Source organism: Protopterus annectens, chromosome 17.part0, assembly GCF_019279795.1.
Source record: "Protopterus annectens isolate FY-2018-M chromosome 17.part0, PAN1.0, whole genome shotgun sequence".
Classification (NCBI taxonomy): domain Eukaryota; kingdom Metazoa; phylum Chordata; order Ceratodontiformes; family Protopteridae; genus Protopterus; species Protopterus annectens.
The window spans coordinates 625,398,005-625,412,660 of NC_056751.1; the positions used below are offsets into that span (position 1 = coordinate 625,398,005).

Consider the following 14,656-nt stretch of genomic DNA (forward strand, 5'->3'; position numbering starts at 1 on the left):
ACTACAAGTCTAAGGCCCCAGTCAGGGTTCAAAATACAAACAGCTAGCTTTTTTACAGATAATTCTACTTAAGGAGACAAAAGGAAAATATTTTCGACAATGTTCTGACGGCTAAAGCTAAAAATGATACTCCTCTTAATGTCCATACTCTTAAACTAGAATATGAAATACATATTACTGCACTGAACTCTCCTTGTAATATATCCCTATTACAGAAAAATCAAAAAGTAAAATAATATGCTTCATACATCTATCCAGCAGCAAAGAACATCTGTGTCAGACCTTACATTAAGCCAGCTGGTTTCCAGTAACTCCAAACGTAACCTTTATGCTCAGTGTTAAAGTTCAGACTGTTCACCAATTGACACTGTCCACTAGTAGCAAACGTAGGGCAATAAATTCTTCCAGTTTCCTGTGCAACACTAACACTTATGAGCTCCTTTTATGTATATCTTCATGTCATCTTACAGTTGCTGAAAGAGCTATTGAGCTATCTGTAGAACAGTTCCTATCAGCTTGAACAATATTCCTCAGCAGAAGAAAAGGCAATAATTACCTAATGTTTAGAAAACTATTTAAAAGTTTCACAGAATTCTATATATGCATATCCTTCAAAAGCATGGCTAATCCCTACTATTCACAAGCCCATAATTATACATTTATTTATATTAATAAGTATGCTTCTCTCAACATCTTTGAATACTTGTAATCACAATGGTTATAAATGCAGCCTGTGTATACTATCTTAAGTTAGTTCCTTGAAATTTTGCCATGATTTTTCATAATTTTTCATAATGTAATTCTCTAGGGAAAGAGGGACTTTAATATTGTTTGCTTATGTCATGTTGCATTGCTTGGTCAAACCTGCTCTTTTATTAATACCATAGATGTAAATTTGTATATATCCCTTGACACTTACGTTTCTTTTCTACGCATTACTTATGACTGCCTTTGCATTTGTTATTTGTATTGTTGTGCATTTTTGGCCAGAGTCATGATTGAAAATGGTCTCGGGACCAGTTCACTGACCTCATTAAAAAACAAATGAAAAACAAACAACTAAATCAAGAGATGGGAAGGGAAGAGGGCGCAGAGGAATGTTAGTGGTGTTCTACAATGAAAGAGAGGGAAGGCAAAAAGGACAGGTAAGAATGTACCATGATGTCACACAATGTGAAACACAGTAACATGCAAATAATACTGACAAGTGATAAAGAGACCCTAAGAGGGGGAAGGGGAGAAGGGCAGGCAGGGATGGACCATGATGTCCAACAATGTAAGGAACATAGTAACAAAGGAACAATACCAGATAAGTGACTAAGGAATCATGAGAGGCCTAGCCATATACACCTTTGAGTACGTAATAGTACCCACCTCCCAAATCAAACTGGGCCTTGGTGTAAATCTATGTTTTTTTTTTCTTTTAAGTTAAACAACAGTAGTTCTTCACTTTAAACATAAACAGCCCACAGAGCTTCTACTAAAACTAGACGTGAAATTTAGGGAACCCATAAAAATAACAGCATATTTACCTCTTGCATAGCATTACATAAGTAAATTATATACATTCACATTTGAGGGAAGTCTGTTAAAATGATTTTATTTCTGCAGGCATTACTGAAAGAAGGAGAGCTAGGTGTGGTCAAAGGCTATGCAACCTGTGCTTCTGGGTCTTGGACTAAGATACCATGGGCTTTTCTTTCCAGACGCAGAGAAAGCATAGAATGGAAGGCTGCTTTCAGTGATATATATATATATATATATATATATATATATATATATATATATATATATAAAAGCAATCCTCATTTCTGAAATAAAAAGGAAAGGGGAGGACAGCAATAATGTACCCTAAATACTGTTCAGATACACATACTTCCAACTACTGAATCACACTTTTAAAAGATGTAAATATCTTTCCAAATTGGAACAATATCTGGAAGAATACATATAAAATACTTTGATATTCCAAACTGATACACCCACGATTTATTTAATTCATTTCATAATACCTAGCTGCCCCCATATATTAATAGCTATGTACTAAATAGCTAACCCTTTTTGCAACATATCTTGTGATAACTCAACAGCTAATTTATTTCATATATTCCAGAATTGTATATTATTTAAAGATATTTGTATATTTACAATGAATGATTTCCACAGACACCAAATAATAAAAGATGTCCAGACTGTTACTAGTGTAGTTGTCTTTTAGGTATACCAATCTGTAATAATTCAGAAGAGCAATGTATTCTATTGTTCTTTGTTAAAGCTTGGGCTAAATTTTGCAGTAAAACATTGGTTAAAAAATAATTATGCTTAGCTCTATGGAATATTTCATTTTATATGAACACATATAAACAAATATCCATATTTATAGAGTAACCTTGCTAAAATATGCTGTTCAAAATCTTTAGATTAATTAATATGTTTTCTGTATATACAATATGAGATTACTTGAGACGCCTTTATAGTAATGCCCCCACTTGTTAGTCCTAGTTCTCAGATTCATGATGTAATTTTTTAAGTTAACGAATGTTGTTTAATGTTTGTTATTGTCTTAAGATATGATGCAATATTTAGATTTTATGTTGTTTAAACAAGCAGCTTCCATTAGTATGATAAGTGGCACCTGAGAATTCTATTAAACAATAAGTCTTAAAAAATATTAAAAGGAGGGGACAGCCAGGAAGAGGATGTGAGGAAGCATCTCCCTCTGATATGGGGGAACAGCTAAATGTCTTTATTCTAAACTGTACTGATTTGGAGTTGGACTAAAGACTGACTGTAGTAAAAGGAAATGTTGAAGTTTTGAGGGGCTTCAACCTTCTAGGGCAAGAAAGGCTGCTGGGAAAAAGGTCACAACTGAGATGATATGACAAGATAACTCTGACTAGTTGTACATTATGACCATTTCTTCAAAGAACATTATACACCTGAAGCTAATGAACTCTTGTGGTGGCCAAGATACACAAGCCAAGGAGGGCTTTCATAGGATCAGCAGTCAGGTGATGAGATGGTTTAATGCAGCGGTTAGATGACAGGTTCAGGATATGAGGCATGATGTCAGAGTTTTAAAGGGTATATTTTACAATGGTTGGTAAGAATTTGCGATACTGTCTTCATGGGAATTGTGATTTGCATTTTTTTTAAATCAATAGGAAGTTTAAACAATATGGTGATAGTGTCAGAAAATCATTTCTGAAAGCATAGAGCAAGAAAAGCCAGAAGAAGATTCTCTTATGTTTGATGGGGTGTGTATGGGTGGAGTAATTATTCAGAAGAGGAAAGTATTTAGTCAATCTAAATAGATAAAGTGGGCAAAGGGAAAGACAGAGAAAGGGAAAGACACGAGTGAGAACTAAGAACACTGCCTTTTCAGAACTTTAGAACCTACCTGGGTCATACAGCAAGTAAAGGTCACATATGGCTGAGAAATAGCACACATAATTAGAAGTGGTAAGTTATTTTCCATATACTTTGGTGGTAGGAGGACTACTCTTTCATTTCATACATTTTCCAGTACTTGCTTTATTATATTCAGAGTTATGGAGAAACTAATTCTTATTCTGATAACTAGCTGGTATAAAACAGAGCACCAGTCTTGGATGGGATGTCAGACCACTGCCTGCACACACCTGTATGGATAGTTTAAAGGATTGCCAGTTCACTGTAAGTATGTCTTTGGGTTGTGGAAGAAAACAGAAGACCTTTGTGATAAAGACCTTGACAGGGAGAGGACAACCGGCCTTCACAAACAGGTTGGGTGCAAAAACAAGTCTAACAAAGAATTTGTAAGGATTGACCAGGTTGGCAGAAATTAAAAAGTTTAGGATCATTATAGACAAATGCAAAGAACTGCATTTTAACCACAAAAATGCTGGCCTGAAGTATCTGTTGGGAGAACTAATATCAGGGTGTTTATCACACCTGAACTGGATCACTAGGAATAGAGTGAAAGCGCAATGGCAGCAAAAGGCAAAATGCTCGAGAGTAAACTCAGTGAAATATATTCCAAAAGCAAAGAGGTGATACTTTCAATCTACTAGAGTCTGGCCGTACCAAACTTTGATACTGTGAGCACCACAGAAACAAATGGACATCTGGCTGCTAAAAAGAGTCCAGAGAAAAGCCCACAGGTATGTGCATGAGATGGAAAGAAAATGATGTGACAATAGCAGCTACAGGTTTGATCACTGGAAAGCAGGAGAGATTTGGTGGGGAGATAATATTGGTATGAAAGATGATGTCAGGGAGATGTGAAGGGGTCATCCTGAATGAGGAGGACAGAATAGGAAAGAGGAGGTAGAGGCAGAACATTGAAGGGAATATCTTCTACTTGAATCTCTGAAAATACTTTATCACAAACACGGTTGTATATCCCTGAATTATCTCCCAGAATGGGTGATGGAGAAGAATTTACAGAGGCTTTCAACAGAATATGGGACTTGGAGTGGAGATGAGGGGACGGGGGATGATGGAGGGGATAGAGATTGTTGCATACAATTAAAGAGCAGACTACACAGGGTATCTGTGTCCTTCTGCCATCAAGCACATATAATGCAATGTGAAACCAATGAGTGAACTGTCAGATTTCCATTTTGAAGCTATGTCATTCTGAAAACATCAATAAATATTTAGGTACTGGGATTCACACAGCTTGCAGAAGATGGCAAATGTTTAATTCTTCCCATGCTTTCTGAAGGCGAACCTCACCAGGGTGTAATTGTTTCATGGCTTCTAATTTTTATGTAGTCTAACATTCTGCAGATGTGAAGAGAAAAACAAGGGACTCTCATTTAGTTGAGTATCACATATATTAAGTAATTTCAGTGCTACTGCATTCTGTTTCTGATGCTGGTATCTCTTTTAACTTTGAAAAGATACACCTGGGAAGCCAATATGATAACATCTTTAGATGAAGGAGCTTTAAGACAATTATTATTGAAAAAATATTAGTCTGTTTTGCTGTCTCTCCTTTACCATTGTTCTAGTTTAAACAGTGTGCATTCTTCAATGGCACTCATAAACCAAGGTCATATGATTTAAAGTGGTTTATTTAAACTCATTTAACAAAGATAAGGTTGTAACTTTTGTAACTATGACTGTATGTATTTTCTGGTGACCTGAGAACAACTTCCTGATATAAGATACCCAGTGGACCAGACAGATAATTCAAGGACCTGATTAATACAGTGAAGGAACTGCTGCTTATATTTAGTTTTTTTTCCTTTATACATCAGCATTTCAAAGCCTTGGTCAAGTAGGAGTCATACAAAAACTAGAGAAGGAAGAAGGATTTTTTAAAAACGAACCTATATTTATTAACTTAATGTTATTGCTCCTCGCCAATTACACTATTTTGAAAGCAAAGATATGGGGGTACTCAGTATGGAGTCGTACAATATTTCATGATGATATAAGAAAGTCCACCAGCTTCTAATGTTACAGTTTGATTATGTTGCATCTGCTTTTGTAGCCTTCCATTTTCAATAATTTATTTATTTACCTCTGCTGTTCTTCCTACCTTACAGAAGTGATGCAGTAAGGCTACTTAAATCACTACCTTGTAAATAATAGTGCACTTCTGTATAGGTGAGGGTGGTGAAATCCAAGTAAATTTGAGAAGATGGTCCTGGATTATAGCTGCTTCAGGAGTTTGGGCCTGACATTCCAAGAGTTCCACAGACCTGTAATTAATACCACTGAGGATTAATGCTTACTGTTACTATTATATGAAGTTGAGTAGGAAAAGAGGCACTGATGCTGACTGCGAGGGCAGATATTCAGTCTACATTTCTGATTGGGATTAGTGATGAACACCCTAGTGAAAAAAGACATCATATGCTACCCATGACATGTAGTTGTTTCATTCCTTTACCAGATGGGGAGGATACATTTCATTATGTATGATACATATTGAAGCAGAAAAACACAATATCAAGGTTAATTGTGCTCATGACAAGTTAGAAGATAATGTTATTTTTTCACTAGATAGTACGTATTACTCCACACTATTCTTTGTTTTGTTTTATATGATTAAAGCCTATTTCCAGATCTTTAGCTATGAAAATTAAGTACAGCATAATAAACTATAATAAGTGCTATGGTTTAATATAATAATATGGTTTATTGATTGTTGGCATACTGTCATTAGGTACATGTATATTACCGAGCAATGAGTTCTCCGTGTTCGAGTGGTGATGATGAACTCTGCAGTTTGATAAACTGCACCGCGTCTAATACATGGCTTATAGATAATGACCGTAATTCCACAACCTGCTGCCAGCTGGAAGGAGAGGCTGTCCACTCCATCAAAGGATCACGTTCTTTCCATCTCAGGTAAGACATGATGTTTATCAGATCAGTGGAAAATAATCCCGAAAAACTAAGCATGCTTGGAAACATATTAGCCATACTATAAAACTATAACTGAAACTCCTTCCTGATACACTATACATCAGAATTAATGTTTCAGTGAAAGAAAGTTGAGTAGGTAGACTCATTTTGAACACATCACTGTCCCTTCCAGTAAATGATGTGGCAGAAATCCTTGTATGATGATAAAATAGAATTGTGTGATTTATATGTAAATATGCTAGTTTTTTTCTGACTCAGAATGTAATAGATGTGATCTGTACTTAAGTGTAGTAAAACTTTCAGCAGGTGAACTAAAAATGTGATTTGGTCTGCAATACGTGTTTTTTTCTATAGCAGGAAATATGCACGAACACCTGACCTTTTTCTATAAATCTTAAAAAAAATGCGAATATATCAGGTTTGGAACTGAAGTTAAAGTACAGCAATTATACGTAGGATGTAAAAATACAATTACAAAATATAGGCTGTTCCCAAGCTACAAGTGCAATAAAAAGAGCGGGAAGAAGATTTTTCAGATAGCTGACCAGTCTCATTGATTTAAAAATGTGACAGTCTGCTTTTATCTGACAAATGTATGTATCTAAATGTATATGTATATAGAAGGAGAGACACTTAGATAGAAAGCAGGTGGATGAGAAGGAGAACAGTTGAAAATAAATGGTAGAAAAAGAGTGCTACCTGCAGCCTGTGACTTTTGAGGTCAATTTTGTTTCTGCTTGGAACCTCAGCTATTGGAGTTAGGGTCCAGGATCTCTTTCAGATAAGAAAAGCTAAGAAAACAAAGAGCTGGAGATGGACATTTCCCCTTACAGTCTATATATTATAATGGGTGTTTTCTCTTTCTATGTGCAATCAAACATCTCTCTATGTATGTTTAACTATTACGTATGTGATTAGGCTCATTATTTTTGAGTAAAGTATTTTCATTCATTCACTTTTACACTGTTTTCGGTTGGTCTTCTGTTTATGTATTTATTAAGTGATAAGAACGTATTTATGGCTAACTGGTGACAACGCTACTAGTATTCACCTCCATCAGCCAGACTCCTTGGCTAAACACTTTATGTTTATCATTAATTGACCTAATAGCAAGAATGAAACAGTAACTGGGAGGTCCCCAGCTTGGCAGTTTGGGGTTGTTACTGTTTACTACAGTGTCAGAAGGCTGTAGTGTTGCAGAGCATTACCAGACTTCCCTAAAAATGAGTGTGTGTGTGTGTGTGTGTGTGTGTGTGTGTGTGTGTGTGTGTGTGTGTGTGTGTGTGTGTGTGTGTGTGTGCGTGTGTGTGTGTGTGTGTGTGCATATGTGTGTGTGTGTGTGTGTGTGTGTGTGTGTGTGTGTGTGAGTCCATTTAAAGTTCAGTTACTGTGAGCAAGTAAGCATTAGAAGGCACTGAGACACAGAGAGAGGGTAAGAATGGAGTCTGTGGAGCTAAGCCAAAGAATTTGCTTGGTGGGGTGCTTAATGTGAAGCTTATTTGTAAATATGGAGGGTGTAGGAGCACATTTCTTGCATACTATCAGGGCTAACATGGACTTGGAAAATTCCTTAGTGATTCATACATGTATGACTTTTTTACTGGTTAACCTGTTTGGTACTAGTGGTGTGATGATACCCCTTCTGTCTATCAGTTTACAAGATTTTTAGATTAAATTTTTTTTAAATTTAGTGGTAGGTAGTGAAGCAGATTGCAGCACACCAGTCCTTTTCTACCATCTTTTATCTTCACTCTGGTTGGCAGTGGTGGGATTCAAACCCCTATCTCAGTGCCACTGTCAGTTTTTGCAATTGGGATAAATTGCATGCTACTGCTGTCATACTACAAAGCTCTACATTAGACCCTTGCTAGTTCTACTGTGAATCAATGCTACACTTCTTGATTTGCTTTATCTGGTTGTAAGGACTAGACAAAATGTATTGCTATTTCAATTAGAAGTACACACACTCTTTTTTAATCAGTCAGCTATAAACTGTATGATTCAGCTTGATAAGATGCAGGCAGCTTTCAAAACAAACAATGTCCTTATTAAAGTATTGAGAGGCAAACTGAGTAGTGGCACATTTGAAGAGGCATTGATTTTCCATTTTGACAGAGGAAAACTGCATTAAAATGCCAAAAACTGGATTGTCAGAGTACTTGAGAATTAAGGATTTCATGGAACTTGACATGTCAGGCCAGCAGATTCATTCTCCACAATTTGTATTTCTATTCTTCTTTCTGACTTGCAAAACAGAGAAAACAGTTTGTCTTATTCAGTGTTCTACACTGAGAATCTGTTCTGATTTACAAAGAAACACCAAGAGATGATAACAGTATCCTGGTCACCATCAGCCCCCTTTGTCCCATACTCTAGATGGGGTCAGGGTGTTGATCCAGCTGTTGCCAGCACTCTCATTTCAATGCCCCTCTCCTACCTTCTTCAGCCATCATGCCTGACCATTGCAGGTCTTTCATGTAGTCCATCCATCTATTTGTTGGATGTTCTCTTCCTTTCTTCCTCCTGTCCCTCCCAAATCTTTTTCAGTAAAACATCTTCTGCATTCCTGCATATCTGCCCAAACCATCGTAATCAGTTCTCTTTGACTCTCCCTGCATTTGGAACTACTTTAGCCTCTGCGTTGTACCACATACCTCAGGCACTTCATCTCCATTACTTTTAGGTTCTTCAACTACTCCGCCTTCACTTCCAATGTTTCTGTGCCATATGGTAGTGCTGGTCGCACCACTGTTTTGTATACCTTATGTCTGAGCTTTTGTGGTATTCTTCTGTCACACACTATGCCCAACACTCTTTGCCAGTTGATGGCAGACCCTCTGATTCTTGCTTTTGATTTCTTCATTCAGACTTTCCTTCTCCTCAGCCACCCCTCCAGGATACCTGAAGCTCTTAATCTATTCCACTATTTCCTTTCTATCTCAATTGTTCAGCTATTTCTGATTCCCCCCGTTTACTGCCATGACAGCTGTCTTGTCTATACTCAGTTTAATTTCACATGCAATCAGTTTTGTATTCCATTCCCCTATCATTTGCTGAAGTTTCTGTTCAGAGTCTGCCTGTAATGCCACATTGTCTGCATACAGCAGCTTTGTTGATCTGCCCCCCTCCAATCTGCTTGCTAATGTAGCCCATCAACAGTATGAACAGCAGTGGGCACAAAGTAGAACCCTGATGCTTGCTCACTCTCAATGGGAATTCTTTGATTCTAAACACTGTTAATACTTGCGACTTTGGTTCCCTGTAGAATGTCGAATGTCTGCACAGGACTTTCAGGTCTGCCCAAACCAGCTTTTTGGGATCTTGTTATATGCCTTTTCCAAGTCTGGGGATGCTTCGTTGGACTCTTTCCTCATTTCTAGCTTCTTGTCCACTATTTGTATCACTGCAAACATCTGGGCAGTTGTGCTGCATCCTGGTTTAAATCTGAAGTGCTTATTTCTCTTCTTACTTTCTTTCTACTACTGTGTGCATTTGTTTATCAATCCCCCTCTCCAGAATTATCATGCAGTCTGACAAATGTTGGTGCCCCTATACTGCCCATAGTTATGAATGTTCATTTTGTTCTCATACACTGACATGAGACTGCTTATTCCCCAGTCATCTGGGATACATCTTTCTCACCATACTGCTATGTGTTTCCTCAGGTGCTCCTTCTTCCCTAACTCACATAACATTTTGTTCATACCTGCTTTGACCTTATCTGACCATACTGCTTTCCCTAACTTCATTTTTCTTAGTGCTGTTCCTATCTTACTTCCTTTTGGGTCAGCTTCTCCTCTTCTCTCATTGTAGGTTGTATCTGGAGCAGTGGGATACTTCCTCCATCTGTCCTGGATGTCCTCTGGACTCATGAGAAGGCTGTTGCTGGCATCCCTTATGAATGGTGTCTGATGACTATCGTCTTCACCTTTTGTCTTTGCCTTGCTGCCTAATTTTGAGAGTTTTTTAGTGCTATCTGCTTAGTCACACTCAAGAAGTTAATAAATCACCTCTGATGCCTTCTTTGCTTCTGCAACGGCTCTCTTAGCCTCTTTCCTAGGCAACCAGTATTCGTTCTTAGCCTGGTCTATCTTTTCAGTCTCTCACTTTTTTCCTGCACTCCTTCATTCTCTTGATAACTTCTTGGACTTCTTCATTCCACCACCTTTCCTTACGCACCTTATTTCGATACCTGGCTTAGATGGATGTCTGTTCTATAGTCCTCATACATGCTGTTTTGAGGGGCTGCTATTCTTCTTCAACTCCAGTTATTATCTCTTCTTCTTGAGATGGTATATCTCTGAGTATTTCCTTGAACTCTCTATGAGTGCAATGGTAATGATCAGAAATTAATATTGACCATTTTTGGTATAATTCACAGAATTTCAGGTCATGAAAAAAGAATTTTGTTTTTTAATAACTGCAAGTCACTGTCCCTGTCACTTGTCATAACATTAGTTTTACAAATTGTAGTTAATTTTGATAGTAGAGAGGTGCTTAGGAGAAATGGCAGTGGAATTTTTAACCAGATTGGTTAATGAAATTTTGGAAAGTCAGAGGATGCCTGAGGAGTGGAGAAAAAGTGTTTTGGTACCTATCTTTAAGAATAGGGGTGATGTGCAGAGCTGCAGTAACTACAGAGGGATAAAACTGATCAGTCACAGCTTGAAGTTATGGGAAAGAGTAGTGGAAGCTAGGTTAAGAAGGGAGGTGATGATTAGTGATCAGCAGTATGGTTTCATGCCAGGAAAGAGCACTACAGATGCAGTGTTTGCTCTGAGAGTGTTGTTGGAGAAATACAGAGAAGGTCAGAAGGAGTTGTATTGTGTCTTTGTGGACTTACAGAAAGCATATGACAGGGTACCTAGAGAAGAGTTGTGGTATTGTATGAGGAAGTCAGGAGTGGCAGAGAAGTATGTAAGAGTGGTACAGGATATGTATGAGGGTAGTGTGACATCGGTGAGGACTGCGATGGGGGTGACAGATACATTTAAGGTGGAGGTGGGATTACATCAAGGATCAGCTCTGAGCCCTTTCTTATTTGCAGTGGTGATGGACAGGTTGACAGATGACATCAGACAGGAGGCCCCGTGGACTATGATGTTTGCAGATGACATTGTGATATGTAGTGAGAGTAGGGACCAGGTTGAGGAGACCCTGAAGAGGTGGAGATATGCTTTAGAGAGGAGAGGTATGAAGGTCAGCAGGGCTAAAACAGAATATATGTGTGTAAATGAGAGGGAGGAATGGTGAGGATGCAGGGAGTTTAGCTGGTAAAGGTGGATGAGTTTAAGTACTTGGGATCAACAGTTCAGAGTAATGGTGAGTGTGGAAGAGAGGTGAAGAAGAGAGTACAGGCAGGGTGGAATGGGTGGAGAAGAGTGTCAGGAGTGATTTGTGACAGACGGGTACCAGTAAGAGTGAAAGGGAAGGTCTACAAGAGGGTAATTAGACCATCTATGTTATATGGGTTGGAGACGGTGGCATTGACAAAAAGACAGGAGTCAGAGCTGGATGTGGCAGAGTTAAAGATGTTAGGATTTGCACTGGGCATGACTAGGCTGGACAGGCTTAGAAATCAGTATATAAGAGGGTCAGCTCAGGTTGGACAGTTTGGAGACAAAGCAAGAGAGGCGAGATTATTTATTTATTTATTTATTTTACATTTGTTTACCAGGATAGTCCGAATGGATACATGTCCATTTTCAGCGGAGGCCCGGGGATAAAAGCTCCACAAAGACAAACTTACATAGATTACACAGAAGTTAGCAAACAATTACAAAAACAAAGTGATTATATACAATGGGATAGTAGTGCTCCCTAGTAGGGACTCACAATTGTCATGGACAGACAATTAAAAGTAAGAGACATCAGACTGGAAGCAGAGCTTGGTGGTGTAGGTTACAAGTTATGATAATTGCAGAATATGCTTTTAGTTTATAACTTAATCAGGGTTGGTACATGGGCATAGCCAATTCACTTTGAGATACTGTTTGAGGTTTCTTTTGAAGAGACTTTTGGAGGATTGTAGGGTTATATAGTTTGGCAACGAATTCCAGGTTTTGCCAATGAAGTTGGCAAACAGGGATTCGCCAGCAGAGTTATTAGCTTTGTGGGTTTGGACCAGTAGTTTATTGGCTGACCATAGGGATCTTAGATTGCTATATGGCTTAATAATATTTTTACGTGAGGGGGTATCCTCAGGGTGGTACAAAATTTTGTGCGCTGTTAAGAGTTGATTTAATTGAATTAAGCTGGGCAGTTCTAGCCACTCTAGTTGTTTAAGGTTCTGGCAATGGTGAGTTCTATAGGTGGAGCCAGTGGCGAATCTGGCAATATGATTGTAGCTATGGGACAGCTTACCTAGTTCAGATTTGTTGAGATTTGAGAGTACAGGTGAGGCATATAAGAGAGTAGAGAATAGGTGTGATTGGGCGATTGCAGTCCTAGCCAATGGGGTTAAAAATGTCTTGTTTCTATACAGTGAACCAAGCTTCTTATTGATGATCTGTATGGTTTTGTTGACCTGTAGATCAAATTTGAGATTATTGTCTATGATAACCCTAGCAGTTTGGTGTGATTATCTGGGGAAATAGTGGTACCATTGTTAGATGTGACAGAGAATGAAAGTGTGGTGGATCTACTAGTGAGAGAGAAGAGTAGAAGTTTAGTTTTATTGGGGTTCAGAAGTAGGCATTGATTGGTGAGCCAGTTTTCGATAGTGTTAAATGTATTTTGGTTTACGATTTGCAAGTCGGATGGGGAGGTGGCTGAGCAGATGAGAGTGGAATCATCTGTGTATTGGATGCAGGTGGCTTTAGGGACAGCAGTGTGGAGGTTGTTGATAAAAATAGAGTAGTGGACCTAGTATGGACCCTTGAGGGACACCAAGTGTGAGAGATAAGTGGCTGGAGAGTTTGCCCTTCCATAGTACCGCCTACTGTCTACCAGTCAGGTAGGACTGGAACCACTGGATAGCAGGCTTGTTGAGGGAAATAGATTTTAGTGAAAGAATGAGAAGTTCATGGTTGACCATGTCAAAGGCTTTTGATAGGTCAAGAAAAGGGCAGAGGTTAGCCTATTGTCATTCCTGTTTTGTTTTATGGCAGTAGTAAAGGAAAGGAGGGCTGAGGTGGTGCTGTGATATGGCCTGAAACCATGCTGGGAGTCGGATAGTAAGTTATTCTGTGAAAGGTATGTATTAGTTGCTTGTGTACACATTTCTCCATTATTTTGGCTAGTGGGGAAAGAATGGCAATGGGTCTATAGTTGGATATGTCTGAGGAGCTAACACCTATATGGAGTGGGATGACGTGAGATATTTTTCAGAGGGAGGGGATAGCATTTTCGGATAAGGTTCTATTGATGAGGATAGATATGGGATATGCAATAGCATCTGCAGCTATTTGCAAGTACTCTGCAGGGAGGAGGTCAGCAGCGAGGGTGGTAGGTTTTAGATTTTTTAGAAGTGTTTTGATAAAACTAGTGGATATTGGTTGGATGCCAAATTCTGGGTGATTATTAGGTAGATTAGGCATGTGGTTTAAGTTAGAGGGGGTTAGTTGATTTGCTAGGGATTGGATTGTTTCAGTGAAAAAGTTATTAAAGGCGCTAGCTATTGTCTCTGGGGAACTATGGGTGTAGTTAGCCGGGATTGAGGTGGTGGAGTGACCTGGACAAAGTAGTTGATTTAAGCCTGCCCAGAACTTTTGGGGGTTGTTGTGGTGTCTTTGTAGGAGATTTTGGTCGAAGCTTTTTTTATCCGGTAAAATAGTTTTTTTTGTATCATTCCTGAGATGACGATATTTTAGATGGTCAAGTGGGGCTTTGGTTGTTCTCCAGCTGGCCCAGGCTCTGTTTCTAGTTTTGATTTTTGCTTTGGTATCTTTTGTGAGCCATGGTGCTGTATTTGATCTAGTTTTTATTGTACGTGCTGGAGCATGGGAATCAAAGATACTTAGGAATTTAGTGTTAAAGTGATCTATGGCCTCCTCTAATGTTAGATTTTTTAGTTTTGACCAGTCAACTGCTTTTAATTAATTTTGGAATATAGCAGCATCAAAGTTTTTCCTGTTTCTAAATGTTTTATATTTGGGCTGGTGAGGGTTTCCTGCCTTATGTTTTATGATATAGGTTAGACAATGGTCGCTGAGGTCATCAGGGAGAGTACCAGCTGTGAACAGTTGGGGTTGGTTATTAACTAGGATCCAGTCTAGAATACTTTCCTTGTTGGTTGGTTTGTTTATCCTAGTGGGAGAGGTTATGGTCTGTTTAAACTCAGATAAGTTTATAT

At 38.4% G+C, this 14,656-nt stretch overlaps 1 protein-coding gene across 1 annotated transcript in view; it reads left to right on the forward strand.

Moving 5' to 3' along the window:
* Window positions 1-14,656, forward strand: part of LOC122791269 — a 564,593-nt gene that overhangs the window by 154,419 nt on the left and 395,518 nt on the right. Inside the window, exon 2 of the mRNA XM_044058939.1 lies at window positions 6,161-6,345. Coding sequence (XP_043914874.1) covers window positions 6,161-6,345 — 185 coding nt within the window. The remainder of the gene's footprint in view (window positions 1-6,160; window positions 6,346-14,656) is intronic.